Source organism: Suncus etruscus, chromosome 9, assembly GCF_024139225.1.
Source record: "Suncus etruscus isolate mSunEtr1 chromosome 9, mSunEtr1.pri.cur, whole genome shotgun sequence".
Classification (NCBI taxonomy): domain Eukaryota; kingdom Metazoa; phylum Chordata; class Mammalia; order Eulipotyphla; family Soricidae; genus Suncus; species Suncus etruscus.
Window position 1 is genome coordinate 49,595,818 of NC_064856.1, and position 14,591 is coordinate 49,610,408.

General features: G+C 41.0%; 1 protein-coding gene across 1 annotated transcript in view; it reads left to right on the top strand.

Annotated features, from left to right (window-relative positions):
* The first annotated feature begins 955 nt into the window (after positions 1-955).
* PGM2L1 (phosphoglucomutase 2 like 1) overlaps positions 956-14,591 on the top strand; it is a 46,088-nt gene continuing 32,452 nt past the window's right edge. Inside the window, exon 1 of the mRNA XM_049780283.1 lies at positions 956-1,418. Within this exon, the coding sequence (XP_049636240.1) occupies positions 1,308-1,418 (111 nt within the window). The 5' untranslated portion in view covers positions 956-1,307. The remainder of the gene's footprint in view (positions 1,419-14,591) is intronic.

The window sequence follows — 14,591 nt, forward strand, 5'->3', positions numbered from 1 at the left end:
AGTTTAATAATGAAAAAAATGCGCATTTATAGACCAAAGGACACCAAAACTAGAAGAAATTTAAGATTAATTCAGTGATCTTTGTGCCTCTCTTCCGTTGTTCTTTGGGTCTTTCCTAGTAATCTTCATACCCTGTTTTATTAAGGGTAAAAAATTGGGTTCTCTCTCCCCCACAACTTGTCTGATTTTTAGTCATTTTGTTTTCTTTCCTTGCCTTCTAATCCAGAGACGCAACCTAGCAAGAATTACTAGCAGATATCTGAAGGAAGTTAGAATATTGGTTTCATCACTTACAAATTCTTTCCCTTTCAAAAGAGCGGTCTCCTCTTTGTGTGTAAAATGGGAATGGATCACGATGCTTAATACTGAAACGACAGAAAGCTATCCGTAAACTAAATGGACCCCTAAATTCATCAGTCCATGTTCTTTCCTCAGACCGCACAACGTAGAATAACAAGGGTAGGGCGTGCCCCTAGTAGGGTATAGCCTCGAGGTAGATTTTTCCCCCTTAAGGAAGGGCGGAGGAGAGGGGAATTGTGGGCGTTGTAGTCTTCGTAGAGCTCATTCCAGGTCTACGAGAATAAAAAAGAACTACAACTACCGTGAGGCCTTGCGAGGCCACCAGGCGCGCGCTTTCACCGGGCGCGTCCTCCAAGTCCACGACTCTGAAAACTGGGGCCCTATGCGCGGGAGCGCGCCGGGGTGGAGGGGGGGGAACACCGCAGAACGAGCACCTAAAGCGGGACTGGTCTTGGCCTTGGCCGTTGAAGGAGAAAAGGAAACGCGACGCAAAAGGCAATTTAGAAATAATTTACGCCATTCTTCTATCCCCTCTGCGCTCCGTAGGTCCTAACTGGAGACTTAGCGCAGGCGTCGGGAACGCGATCCTCGCCGCGCACGCGCGTTGCTTGCACCTCAGGGGCTGAAATTGACAGGGGCGGGAAGGGGCGTGCCCTGCAGCCCGGGGGCGTGGCCTAAGCCGGCTTGTGCGGCGGCGGCGGCCGCCGGGACCCAGACATCTGGGACTGTTGTTCTCGCCGGTGGCACGGCCGCGCCGTCCGTCTGCCCCGCGGCTGAACCCAGACTAGTGGGCAGCGATCTGCCGCTCCCCACCTCTCCGTCGCTTCCCCAAGGCTGCGGCCGAAACGGGCTCCAACACTCCGCTGCACTTGGCTTCCGATGCCCTGGCGTGAGGAGGGGGCGTCGGGACCCCGCTGAGCGCACCTGCAGGTACCTCTCCGTCCCACTCACCTCCCAACGCGGTGTCTTCGCGGGGTCCCCAGCCGGCGCGCCCCAGTCTGCCTGCCATGGCTGAAAAAACAGAGGGGGACTTGAACTCCAACGTGCTCCACGCCCCCTACCACACCGGGGACCCTCAGCTGGACACGGCCATCGGGCAGTGGCTCCAGTGGGATCAGGTAGGTGGGGGGAGCTCCCTGCCTGGTCCAGGCTTACCCCCGCTTCTTTGCAGATCTTTTCCTACAACGCGACCCCACCCCGCGCCCTGGAAGCTGCGGAGAAGATGGCTCAGGCCACGGCGGGCGTTGCCACCCACCTATGCCAGGGCTGCCTCCCCTGGACCGCCCGAGTTGGGCCAGGACGTCTGCAGTCCCTTCCTTTTGCAGTGCGCCAAATTGCAACCTCCCTTCTTCCTCTTCCAACCCCTCCCTACTTTTGTGCATGTCATGTCTCTTGCTTTAATTTTTTATTTTTTTTTAATTCGCATCATCGTAAATTCATAAGCAGTTTCCTTGCCCCGTTTTTTCTTAATCCTTGACTTCCTGCTCTGCAGACCTGTGAGTGGTTTGGGGGCGCCCTTCTTGGATGTCTCTAGCAGCTTTCTTGCATTTTGGGGTTTTTCATCTTCTCCCTAGCTTCTTAGGTAGTCTCTGTTCTTTTAATCCCTCCTCTAGTATTTTGCTCTGCTCTTGAGAATGGCAAGAGTGTTCCTTGGGTAGGAGTTGTTTTCTGGAAGTACCCTTCTCAAAGAATCCCTTTTTCCCAGGTGTTGGGTGATGCTCCTGATTTATAGAATTGGTTTTGCTTTATCCATTCCTCCCGACACCTTTCAAGTTGTGGTGATTTCATCTTGTGTAAGCTTATGGAAAGGATCTCTGAGAGCCAGAATTAACAGGCAGCTACCTCACTTGCAAAAGAGGCCCCTGGTGGCTCCAACAGAGAAAGATGGTCCAAATATTAACCTTGTCAGACACATTTGTGGAAGTGCAGAGGGCAACATATTTTTAATATAACTCACAATACTAATTTTAATGTCATATGGTTGTATGTGAAATTGATGTACAAAGGAATTTTCTAAGAGATTAGCTTTCTAGAAAAGTTTTATTTATTTCTGTTTGCTCTTGTTATTTATGCAGTCAGCAAAAATGTACTGAGCTCTCGGTACTATTCCAGGGTCTCATAGGCCTAGGGAATACTAGTGGTGAGGAAGAAAGGGTTTCTACTGTCTGTAAGTCTTCATTTAGCAGATAAGACCAACAAATTAGTAGTCGTGTGTGTTGTAGGCAATCTGATCTTCATCTAACCCTGGAACTACGGCTTCTTAAATCATAAAGTGCTCACAGATTACCCTAGGAAGCTTCAAATGCAAATTCTACTTTAGGATACCTGGGGTGGGGCCTGAGATTTCTGCCCCAGAGTGAGTTTCTTGCTGATTTAGAGACCCCACTTATGTAGCTAGACTCTTTATTGTTTGGATGCCACACCCAAATAAGAATCATTCCTGGGGAGACTCAGGACATCAGGTAATGTGTAGGGGTCTAACCTGAGTTGGCTGCGTGCTAGGCAAGTGATTCATCTTCTGTATTCTCTCTTTAACACCAGTAGCCAGATTCTTATGGAATGTTCTGAGGGAGATACTGACTTGAGAACGAAATCCCTTGTGTTTGAATTGATACTTTATATTTGTATGGTATATGGAATGGACATAAACGATTTAAATGTGTATATTGGAAACAGGTGTGCAGGTACCAGGGTAATCTCATTGACTGCAGTACAGATGTATAATTTGCAATTGACTTTAGAGTTATTCTGCTACTGTTTATGTCACCTGCAGTGACTATGTTCCTAGTTGTGGAAGGACATCAAGGAAGTCAAGATCTAAAGATTGCTCTCCTGCTGTTAGTCTATTAGGGAGAAGAAAACCTAGTAGACATAAAAGAGAGAAGGCTTGACTCACAATAGGAATGATCAATACCACACCCTATGGAAATGTAGCAGGAAAACTAGGTTTAAAAAATAATCTTATCCTTGAAAAGTGTAAATTTGGGATGGGGGTGTTTGTTTCAAGCCATCTATTTTTATTATTATTGTCAGTATATGAATATGGTTGCACTTAGGTCTTCTTGAAGCAGAAGGAAGACATGGGAAGTTCAAAGTTATTTCTAGAATTCTAGCACCATTTGATTTACTAGATATCACTGTGCATGTCAAAATGTCAAAGTCTTTGGCACTTCAGGTAGGTATCGTCTTTTGTCTTGGATGGTAGGTATTGTTTTTTGTCTCGGATGCGATTGTTTTTCTCTTTTAGGTTCTATTGACTAAGCTGTGCCAAGATAGCATTGTGATATGCTGAAAGATAAGAGATTTTAAAATGTATATGCACATAAAGATAACATTTGAAAATATTGGCGGCAATTAAATGGCAGTTAAATTGACAGTTTTTATAGTTCAAAGCTACTGTGACCTGTGAACTGGGATGGTCAGTGGAAACTTTTTATGAAGAAAGGGTTCATCTGAAAAACAAAGGAAGTCTTTATTGAAATAAAATACATTTATTTTTATGCTTTTGGGGACCATAATTGTGCTCTATGGTTACTTCTGACTGTTGTTGGAGGTCAATTCTTAGGGTACTTAGGCTAACTCAGGACCTTACATATGCAAAGCAAGTGCTTTGAATCTCACAACCCAAAAGAAGAAAAATTCTGAGTTTATATTTAAAATTGTTTCTGCACAAAAAAGCACTGACTGAAAGTCTGTGGGAGATACAAAGATGAAATAGCTGTATGATTCTGCCTTTAATAAGAAAGTTCTTTTAATTGGCAAACAAAGGTGTGTCTACTATAGTTTCACAGTTAATTAACCAAGTGAGGTTCAAGACACTGAAAAGCTTTTAACCATTTTTATTGAAGTACTAGAACTTACCGTATTGCTCATTGCTCTCTCAATCCAATAGCACATCCATCACCAGAGAGCCCAGGTCCCTCCACCAGTGTCCTAAAGACTCCTACTAATCCACCCCAACAAGTTTAGCTTTATATATATATATTATATAATCTTTAATATATATGTAAAATCTTTAATCCTAAAGACTTTTTTACCTTCATATAGGTATTTCTTGTACTTTTACTATATTTCTATTTTTTCCCACATATTGGAGAGATCTTTTTTTCTTTTTTTAAATTGTGGTGTTAGAGCTAATCTCAAACTCTACAAAATTATAAGTTAATGATAAATTAAAGCAAAATATTTTAAAAACTATCTTTTTTGGGGGGATGGTCACACCCAGCAACACTCAGGGTTATTCCTGGCTCTTTGCTCAGAAATCGCTCCTGGCAGGCTCCAGGGACCATATGGTATGTTGGGATTCGAACCACCGTCTTTCTGCATGCAAAGCAAACCCCCTACCTCCATGCCATCTCTCTGGCCCCCAAAACTATCTTTTATAGATTAATAAAAGTTAGCATTATGAATAATTTTGTGCTATTAAATGTAAATCCTTATATTTTACACATACAAAATTTAGTTTGAGTGAAGAGAATTAAGAACTTTTTGGGGCTGGAGAGAGAGCACAGCGGTAGGGCATTTGCCTTACATGTGAATGACTCAGGACGGACGTGAATTCCATCCCCGGCATTCCATATGGTCTCCCGAGCCTGCCAGGAGCGATTTTTGACCACAGAGCTAGGAGTAAACCCTGAGTGCTGCCAGGTGTGGCCCAAAAACAAAAGGAAAAGAGAAATAAGGAAAAAATGTATGGAGAAAATATGAATAGACCTATACAAATATAGAAGTTTGTTTTATCATAAGAAAGGGAATATTGGCTTTATATTAAAAATAGTATATTATAGATACTTTTTAAGTGTCTACATTAATAAGTAAAAGATCATAATAAAAATCTATCAGAATGGAGAAAAATATTGAACAGAATGTTCAGTATTAATTTGTTGAAATGTATAAAATCTCAGCAAAATAGGAGTAAAAATACCATTCTTCATCTATAGAGGGCAAACACAAGTACAGGATACTGAAATTCAGGGTGCAGAAATATTAAATACTAGAATTTGTAACACTGAATGTTGACAAATATGCAATCTTTCATAAAAGAACAGAATTTAATATGTGACTAATATATAGTGGAAAAAAGCAATGATTCAAATGCTGCTGATATTTAATGACTCTGACCAGGCTCACTTTAATAAATTACTAATTTATCAGAAAGCAATTTGCTACTTTTCCAGGTTACCCAAATTGCCTGTTTTCAACTGGGTGTATCTTGCTAAGTCTCACAGTTTTTAAGGAGTTATTTGTCTTGAACTTTTAGAATTCATTAAAGTTTACACTGCTAACATGGACTGCAGGACTACTATCTGAAAGATTAAAAAAAATAAAACTTTAATGTGTGTTTTTAGAGCATTTATCTCTTGTAACTTTGAGTAGCTAGAGAAACTATTGGAAAGGCATATAGAGACCAGGTGGTAGTAGCCTTCAATAAATAGAAGTGTGTTAAGAAAATAATGGGGTTGAGAGATAGCTCAAGCAGCACATGCTTGGCTTGATTAAGGCCCTGAGTTCATTCCTAGGCTCTGCATGCTCCTCTGTACCACCCCTGCTTTAGCAACCCCACCTCCAAAAACAACCCCCTCCCCCCAAATCCCAAGCATTCAGCTATAAAGCTCCACTGCCCTCCCATCCTGCTGGGGCTGGCCTCTATTTCAAAACAGTTCTACAAGACAGGGTGTTGATTGAGATAACAATGGGGTATCCATCACATGGCCTTCTCTGTAGCCTGAGCCTTAGGAATGATTTGTTTGCCTCACTGTGTCAGTGTGGACTCACTCTACTCAAGGCCAAGAAACTCAGGTGTGACTTCAGGATGCTATCTTAAAATTTTGTGGCACACTCAGTAGATTTGTTTCTAGTCAAGGCATTTTCTGGATAAGGGGAGATAAGACTCATTATGGGGGGGCCTTATATAAAAATACATAGACTTTTATTGATCATACAAACAGTCCACATAGTCTCACATGGCATAAACTGCTGACAAGAATAGGCTAGTATTAGGAAATCAGCCTTGTTCCTGATGGGAATTATTACTGCTGAAACCAACCCAACAGGCCAAGGAGTTCAGCAATACATAGATCATTCTTGTAGAGTGCTCACTCTTTTATCAATTTAATCCTTCCTAAAGTTCTTGACTTCTTCCCACTTCTTTCTTTAGGTATTTTTCTACATTCTCAAATAGCAGGTGAATTTGCTTGATTTTTTTTTTTTTCTCATCAATTTGCCTGATTTTTGAAGCCAGGTTCTCTAGCACTAAACTAAAATTCTCTTCTGCTTCTGATTGGCTATCAGTATTTTTTTTTTTTTTAAATTTTGGGTCACTCCCAGTGATGCCTGGTACTTACTCTGCATTCAGGGATCACCACGCCTGGTATCCCTGAGTCATCAAGAGACCATTTGGGGTGTCAAGATCAAAACCATATTGGCTTTAGGCAAGGCAAGTGCCTTACCTGCTATCGTCTTGCCACAGTCCCCAATTTTAAATATTCTTTTGCTTTTTGTTTTTGGCCACACTCAACAATTCTCTGCACTCAGAAAATACTTTTGGTGGAATTGAAGGACCCCGTGGAATGTCAGGGATCAAACCCAGGTTGGTTTGCCTCCAAGGCAAGTGCCTTATACACTATACTATTGCTCTGGCCCCTGAAGTGTTAACTTTTTCTGGGTAATTTTGTATTCAGGATGTAGCAGCAGCCAAGTTCAGTGTGAGAATGGGTGGAGGGAGGTAAAATGCAGGACTGAAGCTGGAACAACAGTGGTATAGTGGCAATATTGTGGAGGTGGGAATTTGCTGTGACATTTTGAGAAATGGTGAGTGGACTACTTAGGGTTTCTGAATGTAGGTTCATGTTGAGAAAGAGTAGAACATAAAAGATAGAGTAGGTTATGTTAGGGTTGTGAAAACACTGTTAAATAGGAGGTGAGAACTTCAGAATAAAAGCCAGCCATGTTCAGACATTCAGAGGTAAATCAATTTTTCAAGGAAAAATAAGAGCACAAATCAACAACAGTAATGAAGTGATGGAAAAATTTCCTTTAAAAAGCCAGCCTTATGGGGCCAGAGCAATAGCACAGTGGTAGGGCATTTGCCTTGCACACGGCTGACCCAGGACGGACCTGGGTTTGATTCCTGGCATCCCATATGGTTCCCCAAGCCAGGAGCGATTTCTGAGCGCATAGCCAGGAGTAACCCCAGAGCCTCATCAAATCAAACCAAACCAAATCAAAACAAAAACAACTCCCCCTCCAAAAAAAACAACAACAAGAGACCCCAAGCATTGTGGCTGGAGTGATAGCACAGTGGGTAGGCCATTTGCCTTGCATGCAGCTGACCTGAGTTCAATCTCTGGCATCCCATATTCTCCTGAGCCCACCAGAAATGATTTTTGAGCACAGAGCCAGAGTAATTCTTGCTTGCTTCTAGGTGTGGCACAACTTCCCCAAAAAACAAACAAACAACCAGCTTTGACTTCAATAAAGGAGCAAAAATATGAAGTGGAGCAAGAAAAGTCTCTTTGACAAGTGGTGTTGGGGAAACTGGTATACTACATAAAAAAAAAAAAAAAAAACCCAGACCTCTTTCTAACACCATGCACAAAAATCTCAAATCAAAATTTATCAGACCTGAATCTGTTAGAAAAATAGAAGAAAACATAGGCAGAACTCTCCAAGACATTGAAACTAAAGGCATATTTTTTTAAGGATGAAACATCCTGACCAAGCAAGTGGAAGTAAAGATAAAAAAAAAAGGGGGGGGGGGCTGGAGAGATAGCATGGAGGTAAAGCGTTTGCCTTTCATGCAAGAGGTCATCGGTTCGAATCCCAGCATCCCATATGGTCCCCTGTGCCTGCCAGGAGCAATTTCTGAGCATGGAGCCAGGAGTAACCCCTGAGCACTGCCGGGTGTGACTCAAAAACCACAAAAAAAAAAAAAAAAAAAAAAGGAACTACATTAAAATAAAAAAGGAGTTTCTTTACCTCAAAGGAAATAACGACCAGTATACAAAAACTGTCCATGGAATGGGAAAGGTTATTTACTCAATATCCTTCTGACCTGGGTTAATATCCAACATATAAAAGGCACTGGTAGAACTGAACAAAAAAAATACATCAGCTCCTTCAAAAGATGGGGATAAGAGGTGAACAGCAATTTCCTTAAATAAGAAATATAAATGCTCAAAAGGCACATAAAATAAAATGGCATATCAAAAAGGACAAGAACAACCAATACTGGCATGGATGCAGGGAGAAAGGAATTCTCATTTGCTGCTGGTGGGAATGTCCACTGGTCCAGCTTTTTTGGAAAACAATAAAGACATTCCTCAAAAACCTAGAGGTTGAGCTACCATATGACCCAGCAATACCACTCCTGGGAATATACCCTGCCCCCCCCCCAATGCAGAAATGGCCTTTGCACTCAGAAATGGCATTTGCACTCCTATGTTCATTGCAGCACTATACAAAATAGTTGGTATTTGGAAACAACTCAAGTACCCAAAAACAGATGAGTGGATAATGAAGTTAGGGTATTATTGACAAGGGATACTATCAGTTGTTTAAAAAAAATGCTACAAAATTCACTTATACCTGGATAGACATGGAGAGTATCATGCTAAGTGAAATGAGCCAGAGGGAGAGGGACAGATATAGAATGATTGCATTCGTTTGTGGGATATAAAAACAAAACAAAATCATAGTATGAGAATAATACCCAAAGGCAGTGTAAAGGAGGAACAAGAGGAATGGCCCATGGTTGGAAGCTTGTCACAATGGGGTTGGGGGAAGTGTAGTTAGGACAGAGAAGGAACCACTTTAAGGATCTTAGTTGGAAAGATAGGAAATAAAGTGATAGCCTTATGCCCTTTCAGCAACAGTACTGCCAACCATAGTACCTAAAAGGAAAAAAAAGGTGAGAAAGAGAGAGATAAAAGAAAAGTGTCTGTCATAGAGGCAGGCTACGGGGGCAGGGGAAATCTGGAGACATTGGTAGTAAGAAGTGTACAAAGAATCGGTCTTGGAACATTGTATGACTGAAACTCAACCATCAACAACTTTTTTTACTCTGTATCTCATGGTGATTCAATAAAAAAAGTTAAGAAACAAAAAAACAGAAACAAAAAATTGCAACCTTCTATTTTGTGATTCAAAATATACCCTTGGACCATCTTGACTAAGTTGGTTAGTTCAATTAAATTGATTGTGTAGAGACCCAAAGGAATTGTGGGGATTACCCTTTTGTGGTAGAGTGCATGGACTATATCAGAACTTTTATAATACTAGTCTATAGTACTTTAAAGAAATATTTTACTTTATCTGGTGTTGTCTTAATATAAATTAATGAGTCCTATTGTTAGTATGGGGATGGTGAGGCCTTACTGGACTCGACCCGGCTCCCACAGCCCCTATGGTCTGGCAGGTCTGAAGGTGGCAGGGTGAGGGCAGAGAGATTCACAAAGCAGTCAGATCCAGGAGTTAGCTGGCTTTATTTCACTGTTCCTATTGCCATATACACCTCCTCACATGGCCTCCATACTAAGCCCTTTCCTAGCAGCTACTTCTCCACTCCTGCTGGGCTCTCCTGACCTCTGTCTCCCTTTCAACTGCTTTTACCAGGCTTCCTAACTGGCTTCCAGGCTGACCAACTCCCTCTGGTGATATTCCTGCTGCTGCTGCTGCTTTGTTGATACCGAGTTGCTGATGCTGAATCCAGTGCTGTATCTCTGAGGATGATGGCTCTCTCATCTCATGATGCCTCTCTTACGCTTCTCTAACTCTCCTTCTTATCCCCTCCCTCTCCCCCATGCAGACTCCTCTACCTGCCCATTCCAGGTGTGGGTAGTTCTGATTATTCAGGTGGGATAAATAAGAAGTTGGGGAGGGGATATCCACAATCTGGCATTTATTCATTAAAAGGTACAGAATATGTATGGCTTTATTTTGGGAAATTCTAGCAGCATTTTTTACATAATGTTTATTTTTATAAATTCTAAATTTTAAAACATTTTCAGTCTCACTACTAAGTAAGTATCCATGAGAGTGGAGCAGCATGGAGTGGTAGGAAGGCTAGAGAATGATGTTTACAGGGATAAAAAAAAAGACGACTTGCTACAGAACAAATGCCTTTTAAGTGGTAGAATTGGGGCTAGAACATAGGGTATCATTTATTGTAATTTTCTCATTTCTGCTTGTTTGGTTTTGGAACCATACCAGATTATGCCCAGGAAATCATAAGGCTCTACCCACTGCATTATCTCTCCATCATGTTTTCTCCTTTCTGTGTAGATTTCTAACTGGAATATTTAGTAAATGCTAGACATCATAAAAAAGTTTGAAGGATCTCAAAACAAAAACGAACAACAACAAAAAAGGGGGCTGGAGCAGTGGTGCTAGAAGTAAGGCTTGCAAGTGCTAGCCTAGGACTGACCGCAGTTCAATCCCCAGGCATCCCATATGGTCCCTCCCAAGCCAGGAGTAACTCCTGAGTGTCAATGGGTGAGGCCCAAAAACAAAACAAAACAAAACAAACAAAAAGTTTTAAGGGTCTCATTAAAAAACCTACTGGCTAAATAGCTAATGCAGCAGGTAGGATGCTTGCCTTGCGTGTAGCCAACCCAGTTTAAGTTCCAGCACCCTTTATAGTTCTTGAACCCCACCTTGAGTGATCCCTGAACATAGAGCCAGGAGTAAGTCTTGAGTACCATCAGTTTTGGCCCCTCAAACAAAAAATCAAACATGCAAACCAAAACATATGTTACTAACTTTTGTCGAAAGCTAGCATTTGATGTAATAATTCTGCAGAATAAACTGTAATGTTTTTCTTTTTACTTGTCTGAATTTGCTGTTCAATTGTTGCTTTGGTTGTCATAGCAATAGTATTTCTTTCTGTCCAGGAAGTTTAGAACATATAAATTAGGGTTTAAATTATTTCCACGAGAAGAAACTTCACATTCTGTTTCTAGATTTTTTAAGGGTTTTATTCCATTTTTCAGTTTTTTACATAAATTATAACATTTATTTTAAAGAGGTACACACTTGTGATAGAAATATAGTGTGATTTTAATGGAAAGTACTGTTCCTAATTGCCTCTTCTTATCCTCACTTTGTTGAAATCGTTTTTAACTATTTGCTTTAGTAATACTTAGGGTTCAGGTATCCATGAGAGTGGATGGAGGATGGAGCATTTGCCTGACCTATGAAATAGCCCAGATTTGGCCCGACACTGCAGGCCCCCAGCTGCACCCAGCTGTGCTGGGTGTGACCTTGATGTCCCTCAGCTCTCGTCCCTTCATCCCTTGGCTCAAGTCCATCAGACTTTCATTACTGGGTTGACTATTGACAGGTGTAGTCTCTAGTTCCCCAAGTACCACTGGGTGGTCCTTTAAAGAAAAGACTAAATAGTTTGCGAGTACCTCTGTTTCTTGATAGGTCTTAAACTTAGGCAGTACTGGTCAAGGATCCTTGAGAAATAGCCCAGTGGCTTAGAATGCCTTGCAATGGAGAACTCTCAGGTTCAAATCCTGGTGCTGCCAAATGTACTGAGCACAGTCTTGATTTCTCTGCTCTCTGTAAAACCAGGAGTACAAGCAATTTCCAGCCACTCTTTAGCTCAGTTATTTGTGAGCACAACTAAGGATTATGACCTCCATCAAACAGAGCCAGAAATACAACTGAAGGAGCAAAACCTTCTGTGAGCACCTTAGCTGAGTACAATCAAAAAATCTTGTGGTGTGAGCTAAATGCTCACACCACTGCCAGCCATTTGTGTGACACCCCACCCTGCACCTCTCAATCAGAATTATAACAACAAGGAAACAGATATATAGATTTTTATCTGTCAGGTACATGCTATGAACAATGGTGGCTCAGTTACTCAATTTTCTACCCTTCCTAAATTTTAGCAATACTAATAATTTTATATACTTTTAGAAGCTTAAAAATGCAGTTAGTACTAAGTAAATTTTCAGGACATTAAAACCAATTCGCACAGAACAGACTGACAGAAAATATAACTTTATATACATATAGAAACCAATACCAAAATTTCCTAGAAGTACCTATGGATCTCAGTGATTAACCAAGAATCAATTTGTATTGAAAAAAACAAAAAAAAAAAAAACACAAAAACACTTTGTATGAAAAAGAAAGGAGAAAAGAAAAAAGAAAAGTCATAATACCTCATCCTCCAAAATAAAAATAAAAATGGATGTAAGTCAGGAACAGAAGAATTTAATATGTATTAATGAAGTGAAAAAAATTGTTTTGCTCATTAAATAAGGAATGGTGCCATGAAAAGGGAATAAGAAACAAGTATGAGTTCTTGGAAATGAAAAAAGAAGAGAACCACATCCCTTTCCCTTTTTCCAACTGCAGCAGAGAGAACAAGTCAATATTGAGGCAACCAGGGGCGAGCAGTGGCGCAAGCAGTAAGGTGTCTGCCTTAGGATGGACCACAGTTAATCCCCTGATGTCTCATGGTTAACCAAGCCAGGAGTGATTTCTGAGCACATAGCTAGGAGTAACCTCTGAGTGTCACCGGGTGTGGCCCAAAAACAAAAAACCAAAACAAAAAAAGATCGAGGCAACCAGAAGCAGAAATTAGAGCCCAAGGGAAGTTGAACTAGAGGAAGTCCCATACGGAATGCTCTGGAAGAGTACCCAGGACTATATAACACACCAAACACGAATGACTTAAAGGAGAGACACCTGGAAAAGGAGCAGCTCTGTGCCATAAATCATCAAAATGGGGGAGACAGTATGCTATGGAGAAGATGGCCTGTTATTGCTGGCAGTTTCAACATCCAAAAAATGAGTTCTGAGAAGGAAATGAGAAAGGAAGGAAGGAAAGGAGACCTGAGTAAGCAAGCCTGCTCCCCAATTGAGTCAAACTTACATGGAGCCTGATCATGAACATTTGGCAGAGTTTAAAAAAAAAAAAAAGAAAAGTAAAAACCAAATAATTTAAAATTATTCTCTCTTGGCACCTTCTGGAGTAGGTCTGAAGAGAAAAGTTCTTTTATCTGAGCCCATGTAGGGGTCTTAGATTAGATGCTCTTAATATGATGCTTACCAGATTTTCAGTTTTGAGGACAAGTCACAAGTTTTAATTTTCTTTTCTTTTTTTTTTTTTTTTTGGTGTTTGGTTTTTAGGTCACACCCGGCAGCACTCAGGGATTACTTCTGGCTATATGCTCAAAAATTGCTCCTGGCAGGCTCGGGGGACCAGCTGGGTGCTGGGATTTGAACCACTGTCCTGCATGCAAGGCAAATGCCCTGCCTCCATGCTAACTCCCTGGCCCCAAGTTTTAATTTTCTTATTGTAGATTCTAACATATACAGTTGAGTAGTATAAAGGATATTTGCATTTTGTGAAAATAACATTTTCATCTTGCACATCTGAAACTGTACTTTTCAATGGTCATGTGTTCCTTCTCTGTCTCCTTCCCCCATCGCACAGCTACCATTCTTTCTGTTCTAGAAGAATTTTTGTTTTAAAACCTCAATGAAGTGCAGTCATAGAAATTATCTTTTTGTGACTGTCTTTTTTTTTTTTTTCACTTAGTATCATGACTCCCAGTTTCACCAACTAGCATATGACAGGATTTCCTTTTCTTTTTTGTTTTTTGTTTTGTTTTATTTTGGGGAACCTCCCAAGTGGTGTTCAGAAGACTCAGGGGCCCCTCCCAGTGACTCTTTGTCAACTGGCTATTCACTGTGATACTGTTCAAATTTTCTGGGGCTGAAGATTAAATGGGTCACCCTGGTGGTGCTTAGGGTCTACACTTGATGATAGATAGAAAAGGCCATGCACCTTAACCCCTGTACTGTCTTTCAACTCCAGATTTCTGTTTTTAGTATTGAATTATACATGCCAGACTTTGTTTATTCATATATCAATGATTTGTATTCAACTCCTACCTAGTTGTGTATAGTGCTACTATGGAAATGAATATGCTAATATCTCCTAAAATCTCTGTTTTGGGGCCAAAGATAATATAGCAGGTAGAACATTTGCCTGGAACCCTGTTTCTATCTCTGATACCACATATGGTACCCTGATTCCCACAAGGAGTCTGAACACAGTTCAGAACACCCTGAACACTGCTAGAGCTAAGACCTGAGCACTGTTGGGTGTGGCCCCAACACTCCCTCCCACAAAAGAATTGCACTTTCACTTCTTTTAGCTATCTACCCTAAATAGGATTGCTGGTAAAAAAAAAAAAATGTAGATGCATGTTTTTGTGGGGGGGAATCATGAATCAAAGCATAATTTAAGCTTTAATTTCTTGTGCATT